This window comes from Aulostomus chinensis, chromosome 14 (genome assembly GCF_037954235.1).
Source record: "Aulostomus chinensis isolate RoL2024-O1b breed Wild chromosome 14, RoL_Achi_v1.0, whole genome shotgun sequence".
Lineage (NCBI taxonomy): Eukaryota > Metazoa > Chordata > Actinopteri > Syngnathiformes > Aulostomidae > Aulostomus > Aulostomus chinensis.
In genome coordinates this window covers 26867471-26884957 of record NC_141333.1, presented here as the reverse complement: position 1 = coordinate 26884957, position 17487 = coordinate 26867471, and the positions used below count along the sequence as shown (strand labels likewise).

The 17487-nt window shown below is 42.1% G+C and overlaps 1 protein-coding gene across 12 annotated transcripts in view; it reads right to left on the bottom strand.

The window, feature by feature from the left end:
* The window catches only part of mcf2l2 (MCF.2 cell line derived transforming sequence-like 2), a 109067-nt gene that overhangs the window by 70271 nt on the left and 21309 nt on the right, over positions 1–17487 (bottom strand). For 10 of the 12 annotated variants that reach the window (XM_086225292.1, XM_086225295.1, XM_086225298.1 and 7 more), the window contains 4 exons: positions 9603–9686; positions 2743–2857; positions 1593–1683; positions 546–665 (listed from right to left, as the gene is read on the bottom strand). In XM_086225292.1, the coding sequence (XP_086081418.1) occupies positions 546–665; positions 1593–1683; positions 2743–2857; positions 9603–9686 (410 nt within the window). Of the gene's footprint in view, positions 1–545; positions 666–1592; positions 1684–2742; positions 2858–9602; positions 9687–14185; positions 14428–17487 lie in introns of those variants that run through there. The other 2 variants (XM_086225294.1, XM_086225291.1) reach the window with 2 other exon arrangements.

Below are 17487 nucleotides of genomic sequence, written 5' to 3'. Positions count from 1 at the left end.
TAAAAAGTTTGTCAAAGATTCAAGGTACATCAGCTGGTGGCCCGGTCAATCTCGACTACTACGAACTTCAGTAACCCACCTCTGAGAGTAAGGACAGCTGTGTTAACTGTAGTCCCTGCTGACCAACTCTAAATCTTTCTATCAATGAAGACAAAAGGACTGGGGATGACTGGGACTTGAACCTGTGCCAGCAGTGCTAAACACTGGGCCAAAGTTTACTCGTTTAGTGCACGTTCACTTTCTTGCTACGAAAGTTCCTATATAAACACTGAAGGCCATTTAATGTTTCTAGAATTGCTATGAAGAGGCACGTCTTGATTGAAGCATCGTTTAACGCCTGGTTTTGATACCTTTCAAAAGCTCGCGTCTGCTCTAAGATCTCATGTGCCACAGTTGCACATAAAAATCATACATGTATTGGTATGAAAAGTACAAATGTCTGGTTACAGTACAAGTCCTCATTACTGGTGCTCGTCATGTTTGCTGGGGAGGGTACCAAGTATGTGTCTGCACATGCAACACCAAATACAATGAAACATGCTTACCGGTACCTTCATTTTAAAGTCATCTCTATGCAGCTTGATCCCAATGTCTGCTATGGCCCTCTGAAAAAACTTGGATGGCCTCAGCACCAACACCAGCTGCAGGTTTCCTGGAAAGGCCCCCTTCACAGCACAAGAACACATGAGTTCACGTGTAGGGATCTCCTCTAAGCCCAGTTAGGATTACATGAGGAGGTGCCCAACCAGAGGGTGCGCATCTGTGTTCACACCACTGTTGACAACCTGTGTCAGCAGCTTATTTTGACAAGTGTCACACTGCGGCAGGTGTCTGTGGACTTCATTATGCAAAACTTATTACCATTATAGAACTTGATAGACCAGAAGCAGAAAAGCAAATTTTTTTTCTATTATTTATAAGTAATTCTTGATACAAAGCATGTAGTGAAATAACATAGTTTTAGTAAGTTCACATATTTAACATCCACACACTATAATATGGTTTAATGCATTTTGATTTAAATCAACATTGTTCTCCTAATTCATTCCTTCACATGACAACTCCATAAATTTGTTCCTTAATTTGACAGACAATTATCATTCAGATTTGTTTTTTTGTTCCATCATACAAGTTCCCTTTGAGGGATACCTGCTATCAATATCCAAAGTCATCAAAATCATTGTAATATGTGACTGAGAACCTCCACTGAGTGAAAAGCAGCAACACTTGAAACGTGGCTGCCAAGAAGCAATTTTCCAATCCTTTTGAGATATTGATTATGAAGGTTCATTCTTGGTTCGTCAGACAAATAAGAAAACTAACATCAGAAATGTCAGTAAAATGACAATAGAACAAAGACTATAGCAGTCTCTTTGAAAGGGAGTTCATTTTTCAGAGTTAACACTGTATGTACTGAATGTTTCATCTCTATTTTTCTCCGCGGTCTCCCAATCAGTCTGGTCACCCCAGGGCCACATGAGCACCCCAGTGAAATCCAAGTAAACTAAGACCCTGTATGATGAACATTTACCATTGCCTCATATTTGTGTTTATATTATGTTGGGTGTGTAATGATGGATGTAAGTACTCACTGCAATCCTGGATAAAGAAGCCTTTACTGCACTCCATTTGTCCTTCCGTCGGTCGATGATGATAATGAAGCCGATACTGGCAGCGTCCAGGCTGGAGGAAGAACGGGAAGAGGATGTTAGGCTACGCATGTTATGGCTGTATTTACATTTATACTATGTACTTATACACAACCCGTCAAGGGTGAACCCCGCCTCTCTCCAGAAGGCAGCTGGGATAGGCTCCAGCCCCCCCACGACACTTAACAGGATAAGTGGTAGAAAATGGGATGGACGTACTTATACAATTAATATAAATTTTAAACCACTTTTTTTAAGTTCCTCGCCTTATGAAGGCTCAGAACATGCAGAGAAAATCACCCTGGGCACTTCCCCACTGTGTGGTCATGGTGCAGTGCTGGCTGAGATAAGCCCAGTAGCTAAAGCATGACATGCTATTATCATAGTCTGTTTTCTACACGGGAGTAGTTAGTTGATCAGACTGATTAATGATCTGTCTCTTATCTGATTAATGTCAGACTTGACAGGCAGTGTGTTGCTGGTCTGTTATTGCCTTGTGGATGTGCAGTGTCAAGTTTGGGGTCTAAGGGGGTCTGAGAGTATATGGTTTGAAGTGACAGTGAGAATTATGCCTGGGTAACTGGGCTAATGCTCCATGGCATCATCCATCCATTTTCTTCCTCTTATTCCTGTTAAGGATCGCGGGGGGGGGGGGGGGGCTGTAGCCTATCCCAGCGCTATGGGCGTGAGGCGGGGTTCACCCTGTCACCCTGGACAGGTTGCCAGTTCCATGGCATCATCTGGGTGTCAAAGATCAAAGTTAGAGATAGTTGCAGAGGTTTGTGATGTCACACAAACCATTGCTCTGCTCTTCAAACAATGGGCACTGCGCCAGTCATACAATGTGGTGCAAGATTATTTTGTTTAATGTTTCATTCTGTGGAATAAAACACTTATGTGAATACCACACTAGTGAATTTTAGACTTCACACACATCCCAGTGACCAAAGCATATTTTGAACCAGTCGAACCATCTCATCCTGGCTCAGCAGAAAATGGAACCTGCCAGACTGAAAGGGTCACTTGTCCTGGATATCTCAATTTTGTTTTTGTGCAACAGCTCCAGTGTGTGTGTATGGATGCTTGTGTGTACCTAGGGATGCTGGTCAAGTAGGTAACTACATTGAGGAAATCTTCCTCTGGCACTTCACTGAAGCCTGAGTACTCTGGGAAGGTGATTATGGGGGCTCCATCATTCCCTCGACCACCTGCAACACATAAACACAACAAACAATTTTTTCTTCTTCAACACTTTTCTTTGCCTCAGTCCACATTCGCATCATCTTCAATGCTGGCATGATATTTATACCTTAATACTTGATTAAAAAAAACAACACATATTTTACTGGCTGCAACTTCCTATCAAACATTCTCACATGATTTTCACACATTTCAACCAAAGGCAACCTGGCATGTATAACATTGATGGAATCTGCATTAAAGTACAATGTGTGTGTGTGGGTATGGGGAGGGGGGGGGGCACCTTTTAACAGTCACAGAAGACAGGAAAGAAAGAATAAATTGTGTGATTAACTGTTATTTTAAATCGGAAGTATTGTATTGATGATTCCTACACCACTTGCACTTACACTCAAAAGTCACAAGATGGCGACCCTGAGCTGACAATCCTCCTGATGTGAAATGAAATGTGCTGTTACATACTTGTAAGGGATGCTATGTATGTGAACAGATGACATGTCTCCGAGCCATGAAGTGAATCTTGTTTAGACATCATTGACTCAAACACACACATACATTTGTATCTTTATCCTCATGACATTATTCATAAATACCCTAAACTGAACCAAAATCAAGACTAAATGCTTCAAACCAATTCTTACACCAACAAAAGATGAGGGACAACCAACAGCTTAATTTTACATATAGGTCTCACTTCGAACTCAGACCGGTTATTGGTAAAAGTGCGCGCACGCACACACACACACACACACACACACACACACACACACACACACACACACACACACACACACACACACACACACACACACACGTGATGAGGGCCAGAGAGCAGGCTTGTGTTTGCCCTGCAGTTAAACTTACGTAACTCCTCTCCAGTCATGCTGAGAGATGGAGTTTTTGGGAAGCAGTTGTTATTTTGGCTGTTGCGAGTGAGCCGACAGAAGGAATGAGAAGCATCCCCCGACAACCACACCGGTGGCTGTGCCCCTGCCACACAACACATGTGGAAAGTCATACAGCACCCTGAGAGAATGTTTTCTTGCCTGAGCAGTTTAAATATTTCCACCAGCTGGACTACAGCGGAATAGTCACAAAGCCCACTAAACACACCAATGATCCAAATGGAGGTAAATTGTTTATATTGTTGTTGATGTAGTCATTCTTTCTCAGACACATAATAATTAGTTTCAGCCAATATCTAATGAGCAAACTAATGACACTACTGGACAAATACTTTCAGATATCTAATTCCAACTAATGAGACTGATGATTCCATGCTGCAAATCAAATCAATATCCATTCCCTAATTCGGCCTCAGGTTCATGCTTTTTTACTTTATAATGTTAATTTCTCATCCTGCAACAGATGCAAGAAACTAAATCAAAACTGGACAAATCAGTCAGAAGACAAACGCATCACTTCTCCTTTTCCTTTCATAGCTGAGCTTCATTAGTTAGCTTCAACAATACATTCAGTGGATGGATCGTCAGTGATACACCCAGACATATCCTCAGACACCCTCACCCAAATGACCCTGCCAGGATTTATCAGTCCTCAGCCTAAATCCAAACATCAGTGTACCACAAGGCCTCTCTCCTCAGCAAGAGCCACTTAGTGGCTCTCTCTGAAGCATCACCCTCTGATGGGCCAGAACAACTATTCCCAGTCCGACAATGACTCTGCAGAGTGACCAGCCCATTTACTTCAGTGCACTTGGGAAGTAGGACCAGATCAGCCTAAGGCCACATTCCCCACCGGCTCCTTCTGCCTCAGCTGAGATTCTGCCACCTCAGTTTCTGTGAATGCTCTCCATGTCCTGCCCATCCTGACCTAAATTCTGCTGCTGCCACTTTGGGGTCATTTGAGTCTCCCAACAGGAGTGCCACCCTTGTCTGTGGCACCGTAAACTCCTCTTTTAGAACACTCAAAGTGATGTTCAGGATGTGAATTCTGCCATACAGTGCTACACTGCCAAGGCTGTCGGGAAGATCAAGCCACTTGCAAAGGTAGCTGCTTGCCCTCCTCTTCATTGACTCGACTGTAGACATCAGGACCATATCAGGTCCAGCAGTGGCCACAGGATCCTTGGCAGGAGAGAGTCCAGGTAAATCCAGGACATAAACCTCAATGGTGGACTGGACTGATGTGGTCCATAGTGGATCACTTCTGCAGTTTCTTTAACATGGCAGCTGAAGTTCAATTATCATAATGATCCTCAGCAGAAGTGGACCTATATGCCCAATGATCAGTAATGAAAAAATACTCAGTTCCTTTACATAAGTGAAAGCAGAAACTCACAGTTAAAATAGCATTCTAGTAAAGCAGTCAAATTCCAAATGAGTAGAACAGACATTTTTGATATTGATTTTACATGAGTGGGCAGCACGGTAGCGCAGTGGTTAGCACTGTCGCCTCAGAGCAAGATGGTTCCAGGTTCAAGCCCAAGCCCAAGCTCGAGCACAGGGTCTGTCTGTGTGGAGTTTGCATGTTCTCTCTGAGCCTGCATGGGCTCTCTCTGGGTACTGGGTTCTCCCACAGTCCAAAGACATGCAAGAGGGGACGAGGCTAATTGAATACTCTAAATCAGCGGTGTCAAACTGGTCCAGTAAAGGGCCGTGTGGCTGCAGGTTTTCATTCCAACCGAGCAAAAGCAACACCTGATCCAACAAATGAGCTGTGTGGACACAGTTTGATTGATTTAAGTAGAATCAGGTGTTGCTTTTGCTCAGTTGGAACAAAAATCTGCAGCCACACGGCCCTTTACTGGATCAGTTTGACACCCCTGCTCTAAAATGACAGAAGGTGTGGCTATTAGAGCAAATGGATGACTGTCACTACGTCCGAATTGCCAAGTAGGTCTGATCGTAGGTCGCAGAGTAGGTCGTAGGCTGTCCGAAACCACAACTGGCACGAGTAGTGACCTACTTTGCAACTGTAATTCCAGCCTAAACACGCCCACATTGTAGGTCGGTTCAGATGCATCCTACAGAGCTACCTATGGCCCACAATGCAACGCAGGCTTCTTCTTCGTCCCCAAAAACTTGTGGACGCACAAGCCAAGTTTGCGCCATCAACAGTCTGCCATTCTTGTGCAACACCAACATTTACAGTCATGGTTGATGACTAAAGGTGAGTTCACACCAAACGCGATGCGGTGTGAACTCACCTTTACAGCTATGTTAATGTGCTTAATAATAGAGAATGAGTGAAAGGTGCGCTCAGAGTGGAGTGCAGTACGACCGTCAGGCCAGCAGGTGGGGCTTTTGTTGGTGCTGTCTACCTATTTGCGGTGTCTGTCCTCTGCCAGCAGAGGTCGTACTTCACCACCAATTCTCTAGGGTGTCCGAATGGTACCGCCATATTTAGGTTGTAGGATAGGCTGTAGCCGTAGGTTGTTGCAGTAGGACATAGGTTGCTACTTGGCAATTCGGATGCAGCCTGTCTCTATGTATTGGCGCTGTGATGGACTGGACCCGTCCAGGGTGAACCCCGCCTCTCACCCGAAGGCTGTCGGGATAGGCTCCAGCCCCCCTACCTCAACCCTTAACAGGATAAGTGGTAGAAAATGGATGGATGGATGGATTTTACATGAGTATTAAAAGAAAAAGAACACAATATAATGTACATGATATGTGTATTTTCCACTGTTTGGCAGCAATCAACTATTAAACCATTACCCTGCAAAGATCATGTGATAGTGTTCCAATTATGCAGTTCCTCTTCTTGAAGTTGATGGCATCACATTACAAAGTAAATCATCTTCCTCAGGTTTAGTACAGTATGTTCTTTGACATGTGGTGGGGTAAAAGTACAAAGGCCCTTAAGATGCAAATACTTATGTAAAGTGCAGTACCTCAACACTGAACATGAGTTCAGTACTTGAGCAAAAATACTGAATTACTTTCCACGACTGTCATGTGGCCATCTTTAATAAGTAAAGTATCAATTTGCCCTCTAATCATTTTATGATTAAGTTCTAGCTAGGCTACGACTAGATTACAAGGAGACTTTATCTCATACAGTACCATGGTACATCATAGCAAAGAGTACGATTGATCGTTGAAAGATGAAATACAATACTGTATATACCAGAGGCAACCACACCCTGGAATGTCACTTCATAAATCCACTGGTTAAACTATAGCAAATAGATAAGGCAGCTCCCCTGGGGACCCTAAAGAAGCTTTGATACACAACACATAACAAATTTTCACATCACATCATGCTCAGGAGTTTGGTTGCTGGATCATTTGTTTATTTATCCCTCAAGAACAGCAATCTGTGAGTGAAAAAAAGAGTGATAATGCAGCTGCTGTTGGAGTATTAGATCTGTTTATGAATATTTAAAGCATCAGTTAGATGAGAATATAGGTGTTTAAGCCTTTAATCTGATTTTTCTTGATGATTCTTACAGTTTGACAAGCAAACATGAAGTGGTTGAACAGTGTGTTTTAACCAGTCACAGCTGCTGATAAGCACTGAGGATTGCTGGTTAACTTAGCTGCCCTAGAGACATTTTGGCTAGTGGAGAACTTCAACTTGATTTGCTTATTAAAAGACTGAAACAAGACAATTTCATAACAGTGCAATATCATAGATCAATCTCCACCCAAACTGGCTGCAATAGGGCCAACACTCCTAGCTAACAGAGACTGTTGTCATGTTATATCTGCCCCAAGCTTCCGATGGCCAGGTGGTCAGCACTCACAATCACGGGACCTGCGCTGGAACCCCTGTCACCAAATCATCCCCAAATCTACCGCAAGCTCAGACATCTCTGTCGTGGTTTTACACATACTCTATAGTGCAGAAACACTGTTAAAAAAAAGAAGAAGAAGCATTGATCAGCTGGTCCTCCATTATCTGACAGGACTATTATGAGTTGGACTTTTTAGGTGTATTTTATTATTGCTTGTGTTTTGTTTCATGGTTTTTTTGTTTTCCTCCTGTCTCCGCTATGGAGGTGTGGCCTGGCGGTGCAGCAGGCGCACTGCGCACCTGAGGCTCATTTCTTTAATTACCCTCCCTGCTCTTAAGCAGCTTGGCGGCATCGCCTCGCTGCCAGATTGTCTTGGTTGTTGCCTGACTTTCCAGCCATTTTGTCTGTGGTTTTCTAGCGCACGTACCTTGCCATAGTTTCCTTGTACTAGTTTCTTTGTTTTTTTTCAGTCCCAGTGTTTGGAGTGTTGTTTGCTCTTGTATCGTTCCCAGTGTGGTTCCGTCCTTAGTTAGCTTATCCATAGAGTTAGTTTGTTTGTGTTTCCTACCCGCTCGCCACGGTGTAGTAGATTATTTAGTTTAGGGCTGATTTTGTGTTTAGTTAGGACTTGGTATTGTTTTGGTTGTTTCTGTGGTTCTGTTTTTGGTTATTAAATCTTTGGTCTGTTCGACGACTCCTTGTTTCTGTGCTTGGTGTTAGTCTTTTTGGGTCCTGCTACTCACTTGGACTAGTAGTCCTAACAAGGACATGATGACTTGGGAGAATTTTCTAACTCACTAGCCTTCATTTTATGGCTCTCAGCAAATTTTACACTCAAACCTCAATATTTCCAGAGGTAAAAACATGTGTTATTTGTATTGAATTAGTCAGTTCATTTATACCATCTGGCACTGATTTTGCATTGACGTTACATGTAATTTTAGCCCACAAATAGGTCGCTGTTTGTTGTGTGTGTGTGAACACGGCTTAAAAGTCCAAGTCTACACTGGGTTTATCTGGCTGTGCTCAGTTGTTAATCTATTTAGAGATGTGGAACATGAAAGTACAACAGCTGTGCTATGAAAAGGTTCCATTTCTGGACAAAGGTTTAGTGATCAGTGTGAGTTTCTCACCCGGGGATAGTGAGTCACTATAGTGACTGTAGGTCGGCTAGGTGACCATAAGTGAGGGTTGTCCTGGAAATGTACTTGTAAAACCTTCAGTCCAGTTAACTACGCTGGAGTGCTATCTTGAACCAGTCATGACCATCTACAGGACCAGTTCACTTGATCCCACCTTAATTCCTTCCTGTTTTTTCAGAAAGACTAGCCCAGGGGAACAACAACAATTCTTCACTCTGTGATTCTCTGTCTCTGTCTCTCTCACTCACACACATGCGCATGTATATACAAACACACACAGCCATAGAAAGTGCTGGGAATGTGATGCAGAGTCAGCTTGAATCAGCAGCATTTCAAGTCAGCCAGCTTGAAGAGAAGAGGAAAGTGAAGATTAAGTCAGTGGTATGACCTAGTAACTAAGCCTAGTAACTAACATACCAACAGAGGGAACAAGCATTTGCTGACATTAATGAATGAAGGTGAAGTGGTGCACAGGAGGACAAGAAGGGTTTCAGTTCCAGTCCATTTTTATCACATATTTAAAACATTAAAACTTTTCAAATTTTTAAAAAGCTTTAATCAAACTGTATATATATTTACTTGATAACTAAAATGAGTGATTAACTAAAATGAAGAGTGATGCTGGATCAGATTGCCCATGATCAAATGCTTGTGTAAAATGGAAGGGTCCACTTTGAACAACATTAATCTAAATGAGGGTCCAGAAGATGAGAGAGGCTGAAAACCTATGCAGTACAAGAGACAGAAGTGTGAATGTACTTTGAGGCTGGGAAGGAAATACAAGTCAAGGTGGACCTTTCAACCACTCAACCCTGGTTTCACTTCCCGATTTCAGAACGTCAATTCATGCCAATGAGCGGGCAACTCCATCTGGTAACAGGGAGATAGTGTGAGACATTGATAACTCACCTGAGAGCAAGGCAAACTGGCGATGAAGCTGCTCTATGATGTCCACAGCCAGCAGGGGCCTGATCTCCTGCTGCATGATCTCATCTGCAAGTAGAGACACACTGATGAGACCTTTGACCTACAGACATACACATACTCGCACAGCCCCTCCACCTTGAGACCAAATGACTAGATAGCAGATGTAAGCTGCTCCCAGACTTTAGAGTAGTTTTCCAGCTTTTTCAGCAGCTGGAAAACTACACAGCAACAGGAACATCAATATAAGACATACATATGTGAGGGTCCAGGCCTGGAACAAAGCCTTACTCAGCCTTTCCTATCAGCTATGGACCACTGCAGCTGACATGAAATGGCTGGAAGTTTAAGGATCATGCTGCAAACATGTTGCTATGCTGCAGCTATGAAGTAAATGTCATTTCTCAAGGAATAGTTGTGTTGTGTTTTGTGTGTGTGTGTGTGTGCGCGCGTGTGTCTGTGTATTTGTGCATGATTCCCTCCCCTGCTGATTGGATGGTCATTATGGCAACCATGCACCCTGAAGCTCTAAGCTCAGTGTGCAGCGAACAAACCTTTCTCTGTCACTGAGAAGAAAGACATGCATTAATACTGGCTGTACTTTATTACTCTAAAACATGCTTGTTTGGGGGATGGGGCAGGGTAGCTGTTGGGAGGTGTGCTGACAGAGACCTTTACCACAGAAACAAGGAAACATACTCTAGACTAATAAACAGAAAGCTATGGAGCATCGACACTCCTTTCACTAACAGATTGCACTACTTTGGTCTATCATTGGGGGATTATTTCTGCTCTCTGCTGTTTTCATAGTCCCCCACTGTACATGAAACAAAAACAAACTAGCTAACTTGCAACCCACACACTGAAAATAGTAATTTTTGTTGAAGATTGGATCCTAAAATAGGGCTGGTCATCTGGCTTAATTCACTCAATAGTTATAAAGATATACACAAATATGAATCTATAAACAGGTTTCCCAGATAGAGAGTTGTTCTCCCCCACCGTTATATATGCACTTTCACTGCATCTTGGGCTTACCATTATCATTTTGGGTTACATAAATACAAACAAGCCACAACCTTTTTCTCATACAAAATAATGAAAGGTGGGGCCAGATGTCTGTCCTAAGCAGGCACAGTGGCATGGAGGGACATCTGGCTATGTGAGATGACATACATGATAATAATAACAGCCATTAGGTGTCTTTTTTTCTGTCTTTCTTGGGAATACCTCATCAGAGTCAATTGGCCTACAAATCAATGGGTCAGTTCCCACTATATAATCAACAGTTTACTGACGACTCAAGCTCAACAATGGTTTCTTAAATCAATTATTTTTTTTCTAAATCACATAGGTTCTACATCTCCTGATATAATACGCTTGGATGATTTCGTCATCATGCATCTTGCCTTGGCAGTTTTGGTCTACTGCAACATACTGGTTTTCCCATGCATTCTAAAGGTCATTCCCCTTTTAACAGTGCTGCATTGAATCACTCAATTTCTGATGACTAATTAGTATCTTTCAATGTTATTTTAACAGTTTATAAAACAAAGTGGCTGAACTTCATTTCAGTCCACAGCATTATGAGCACTGATCCGTCTGCACTTTCCAATGATGTTGAGTCTTAAACAAATATAGTTAATCCGTCCCAGATTAACTAATCTCATTACATTGATATTACTTCATAATCTGCAGTATGTGCTCTAAATTTCCGTGCTCCTTTGATGGTTTACACCTGATTTTTACAGCTAAATCCCCTTCACCTTGACATCTCTAAGCAGTGAGTGGACTTGTTCATAAAGATAGGTATAAAAACTACATACATCAGTACAAAGCTTTTCCCTGAGGTAAAACTACAGCACCAATTAGTTAGGTCAAGTGAAGGTAAGACCAAAACCCTGTTTCCACAATTAACAGTGTTTTATGCCCTTCGTATAGACGAGCTTCCCACCTGTAGTCAGCAGATTAATGTTACATTGTTGTGTGCTTTTTTAATGCAAAAAGTCAAAATATCCATCAGCAGACTACCCCAAACAAAATTACTCACTTTACTCAACCTTCCATTTGAGAAGAGGTATATCATATCTCACAGAGTTCCTCTGTGTTCAGAACACATTAGAGTTTATATCTGTTTAAGTCCAAACCCTGGACGATACCCATGATTTCATCCCTCTAACAATAATAATATCAACTGCTACAGAGGGAGCCCAAATGGGACACATATTATGAAAATTCACTTTTGGCACAAGGAAGGAAAATGAGCAGCAAAAAACTGCTGCAAAACCCCCTTAAACATGACAGAGGATGAGGAGGAAGGGTTCCCTAGCTGTCCAGGAACAGCAGTGTTGTGCAAGCAAAATTAGAGAGGATGCTCTGTATTGCTGGGAGACGGTGCAGACAGACATGATGTACAGCCACTTCAAGGCTCCACTGATACACTCTCTTTTTCGAAACTGACAGAGAAGTGAAGAGACAGAGTGGCGAGCAGGAAGTTAGACACCAGTAAACACTTCTGAGACCAGTGTGTTTCTGGAGGGTGAACGTGCAGAAACAGCAGGAAAAAGACACTTGTTAAGATCACCCTTGCTTGCTATAACAATAATAATGATCATCCATACATCCATTTTGCCTAATCCCCTTATCACTATGGCAACACACACACACACACACACACACACACACACACACTGTGTGTGTGTCTGCTGTGCTGCTCATTACAGTAGCCCATACAGCCAGGGTATATCACATTAGATTAAAAAAAACAAACAAAAAAAGTCATAGAGTCATCCTCATGCTGTTTTTTGTTACTGCCGTTTAACTGTTAGTTGTGCTACTTTTCAGAAAAATGCTTATTTTCCAAAAATATCATCCCAGATCCTACTATAGCAAACAATAAATTGTAATCTAAAATTTTGACGGATTTACAAAAGGTTCAGCGGTTCTATCATATTGTAGTCACAAGACAAAGGGATCTCCATCAACTTATCCTGGAATGATTAAAGCCACCACTGTGTCATTTGATGCTTGAACATTTGTCAGACCATTTTGTCAAATTTTCCTTTCAACTGAAAGTACATGTGATACACTGGATTGTGAGTCAGTCTGAAGGTTCTGAAGGTTAGAGCAGCCAGCTTGTGGCCTGAATGTTATTGGTTCTTCCTATAAGCTCCATGTGCTTCATTGTCACTGCTTCAGCAGAGTTCTCCTCAGACTTAATCACACACATGTTGTCAGTATCTCTTATCTAGAAATATGACACATTTTAGATTGTTAAAACATTAGAGTATACAGTATATACACTACACTTCCAACCAGCAAGCCAACAACACACATACAAATATAACAAATTAGCCTTTTAGTTTCTGCCAAAGAAACTAAAACATAACCCGCTAGCCACAGCTGATTATGGCAAAGACATCTTCAGGCACAATGGGCTGTGTGTTATTTGAGTGCTGGATTTGTTGTCCAGTCTGTGTTTGCCTGCTTGCCCAAAGCTGTGAGCTGAGGTGCCAGTGACCTGCAGGGCTAGGCTACACTTGTGAAACTTGTCTGAAATGCATACACAACAGTTGCAAAACTTTGTGAAATTGGTTGCAGACAATATCTAATCAAATGTGGGTAACATGTCAGGTGACAATGTCCAACGACAGATGATGTCTTGGTTATTATTATTGCCTGGAACAGAAGATACAACATACTGGAGCGATTATTTTTTAACAAGTAAATGTTACAAAGATGCAAATTTAGCTACAGTGACATTTCCCACCTGATATCAACTCAATCTTAATGAATGTAAGGGCTTCATATGGGATGCATCCAAATCAATGTAAAAAATAGGACCGGGAACCTTAATACTGAATGTTTAGTAAAGCTCAAGCTTTTCTGCAGTCTCCCTTCTTGTTCCAGTCACTGCGTATTTATGGAATAACAGTCTATGCAGTTCCAACGCAACAACAGTAACTAAGCAGGACCTCTTCATATAGCTCTAGTCCTTCATCAGCATAGAGCTACAACAGTAATATGAAGCTGGTCCTGCAGTGGTTATGTCTTGCACACTGCACGGTGAGTTTACTACCACCAGTACAGCCACAGGAATGCTTAAGACCACCAAAACCACTGAGTATTAGAGGTTAACATACACTCAACACATTCCAGAGACTTAGTATGCCAGAGGCCAACTACAAGAAAGGCTACTTTACTTTGTATCACTGCGTGTTCCTGATTATAATATAATAGAAAAATCCATCACTAAACCCAAGTAGGTGAGCAGTATCTTGGTGCAGACTCAATATATGAAGCAGAGACAAAGCTGGAGATGAATCATTGGCTGCTAACACAAGAAAGAAATGACAAAGTCATCACAAAACCAGCCGAATGTGAGGGAGGAGACTGGTGAGATGAAAAAACATGACACAGAATCAGCAGAGAGAAAAGTGTGGCTGACAACACAAATGTTTGAAAGTGCATTCATCACTGAACATACACACACACACATACACACATACACACGACTGTTTATACTGTGAACATATGGCTTCTCTTGACTGAGTTTGTGGATACATTACCTATAACATGTTTGGCTCTCTTCATGCTTCCTAGCCCCAGCACTCGCTCCAGCTGAAGTGCTAATCCCAATAAATGACAGTTATCTCAGGATAGTTCTTCATCACCCAGACCATCCTCATCATCAACTCTGGCTGCTCCACACGTCCAGAAAAACAAAACAAAAGCACTCCCTTGATATATTCTCTTGTTTAACACACATTCACACACACCGAGAAGAGCCTTGTAGACTGTGTGTGTGTTGTAGCTGTTATGGGCGGCTGTGATCAGTTTTTCCAGCTCCAGCTGTAGCTGCTCATAGCAGCCAACAGCCAATCAGACATTAGAGAAGGAGAAAGAGACCGAGGGTGGAGGAGAACGGGGTTGGACAGTGCGTATGTGTGTGTGTGTGTGTGTGTGTGTGTGTGTGTGTGTGTGTGTGTGTGAGAGAGAGAGAGAGAGAGAGAGAGAGAGAGAGTCTACACACGGGCTTGGTCATGTGTGTTTCATTTTGCAGTCTTCGAGAGGAGTAGTCTGCAGTAATGTCTGAAGGTGTGTACTTGCATGAGGTTCTAGCTTGGCAGGTAAAATGTGAAACAGTAGTACTGTAACCTTTATCGACCAGGTGGTGTCCTTAAGCCACATACATCCAATTTAAATGAGTTTCCAAAACAATTAAAATGCTGAAAGAAGAATTTGCAAAAGAATATCCATCCAGCCATCTTCAACAACTTATCCAAATTTGGGTTGTGGAGGAAGCAGTTCCAGCAAGAACCCCAGACTTCCCTTTACTGTAGTATTAGAGAGTGAATAGAAACTGTAAGGTTTTGCTTGGAGACCAATATCTAAACATGCATGTTTTGAAAATGTTTATTCTATGCACTGACAAGAAATACTTCCTGAGGAGCGGTGCAGAGGGTTAATGTCTGTTGGCTGGTGAAACCTTACTCCAGAACCTGGTTCTAGTAATTTACCAAGATAAAGCCTTTAATCAACGAGAACTTTTTACGTTCCCTCCCACAATTGCTAGCTGAGGAACAATGAGTTCTTCAGCATGACAACTTGGTCCCTTCACCTCGCCTCCTCCTTGCTGGAAATACCTGGACCACATGATGGCACAGTCCCCTCCCACCCAAACATCCTGATTACTAGGGTTCTGTCATTGGTCGAGGTACGGTTGCTTGTGAAGAAGATACTGGAAAACAACAGACAACCATAACAAAGCAACATGAGTGACAGTGGCACAGACGCCGACACTGCTTTACAGTCTGAGGTAGGGTTGCCAATATGTCTTTTTCATGATAAAGGACACACTTTGTCCCTTATCCACGAAAATCTATGCCAGCGTGAATTTTCTTATAATGAAAGAAATCACACAGCTCTCTGACTGCTACCAGCTGTTCTGTTCTCTCTCTGCCTGTCTGGAATCATGTGCTTCTTGTTAACCAATGAGAAGCACTGATACTGTTTCCGCAATACTCCCGTAAAGCCGCATGGATTAAAAAAAAATCATGGATGCTACCCAGACTCCAGTTCACCGGTGCGCAAAAAAAAGAAACGCTAGCAAGTAGTACAGAAAATGAAAGGCTGCAAGCAGAGCGTGAAAAAATGATTGCACTGATTGTTATATTCCAAAGAATATTTGTAGTTGCTTGTTGTTTTGCAATCCTGAAAAACATGTTACATGTTCTATATGTTTATTTCTATTTATGTTTTATTCAATTTTTTTTCAGATTTGTTTTAATCTATTTGCTAATCAAACAGGCTGGCGAGGAGGGACACTGGTAAAAGTATTTTGCACTTTGTTAATACAGCATAAAATAGACAGGATCAAATTCAGAGTGTATTTGTCATAATACAGGGGTCATGAAAGCGCACCAAAAGAGCACCAAAGTTGGTGTGGACGACAGACGTTTCATGCCATGCAGGTTGACCATGACATGGTGTCCTGGATCAGGGACAGGTATGGTATCAGGACCATACTTATCCAGTATGCCACAATATGTCAGACTGCAGGGGACACTGTCTGATGTGGTGACAGGAAGCACTTCATGCACCCCAAGGAACGTTGCTGTCACTGTTCCTCTTTACCATCTACACTTTGTACTTCAGACACAACTCCAGAAAGTGTCATCCCCAGAAATTCTCTGACAACTCCTCCATTGTCAGCTGTATTAGCGAGGATGATGAGGTGGAAGTCAGAGGTGTGTGTGTGGGGGGGAGCTTTGTCCACTAGTTGGAGGAGAGCCATCTCAAGCTCAACATCAGCTTAGCCCATCCCAGCTGACATTGGGCAAGAGGTGGGGTACTTCCTGGATGGGTCGCCAGTCCATTGCAGGGCCATCGAGAGCAATTAGGGGCTCAGTAGCTTGCGCAAGGACACTTCAACATGGTCACCAGAGGAAATGAGAATTGCACCAGCGACCCTTCGGTTGCTAGACGGCCTCTCCACCTCCGAGCCATGCTGGCCTGTTCTCATAGTGTGTGAATGAAAAACATACCACCATCCAATGATACAAACACACACACACACACACACACACACACACACACACACACACACACACACACACTAACTCACACACACACATTGTTTTCAATACAATGCTGATCAAGGTGTCAGATGTGTTTTGGGACCTACTTCCTGCAAGAACATAAACATGACTTTATTCCCAGACGTCTGTGTATATGTGCTCTCCCATTGTAAATCATCACTGAGTAAAGGAAAAATTGAGATGAAAATGATTGCACTGCTTTGTTGTTGATGAAACATTAGATTGTCTGTGTGCTGAACCAACCCCACAACTCTACAGTGTATAAGGATGAAACTATCTCAATCTGTTCAACCATCCACAGTCTCTATTTGATAAGAAGACACTACAAGTGTGCTTTATGGTTATTGATTTTATATTGGCATATAATATTAATGAAAAACAACTCCAAAAAACTGTAAAGAAAAGAATAGATCAACTAAAAATGAATCTAAAAGCTGCTCTAATCAATATTTTATATATAATATGTCACTAAGCATGACATCTGGCATACCCAATAACAAAATACTGTCCTCTGAGATGTATAAATACAAGTACAGTCTCTGTGTTTAATTTAGATTGAGTATGTGGTCAAAGTGGCAAAGTTGATATTTATCATGGCAATAGGATCTTTTTCTATTCCCTGGGATTTTATTCCAGTGCAATATGAAGCCATAATGAGTAACAAGAGGTCTGTTTGCCCCGTTTTGGGAGGGAGCACATTACTGGAAACAGTAAATGTAATAATCATACAGAAGTTTTATAGGAAACATGTTATATTATTCTGTTACTCC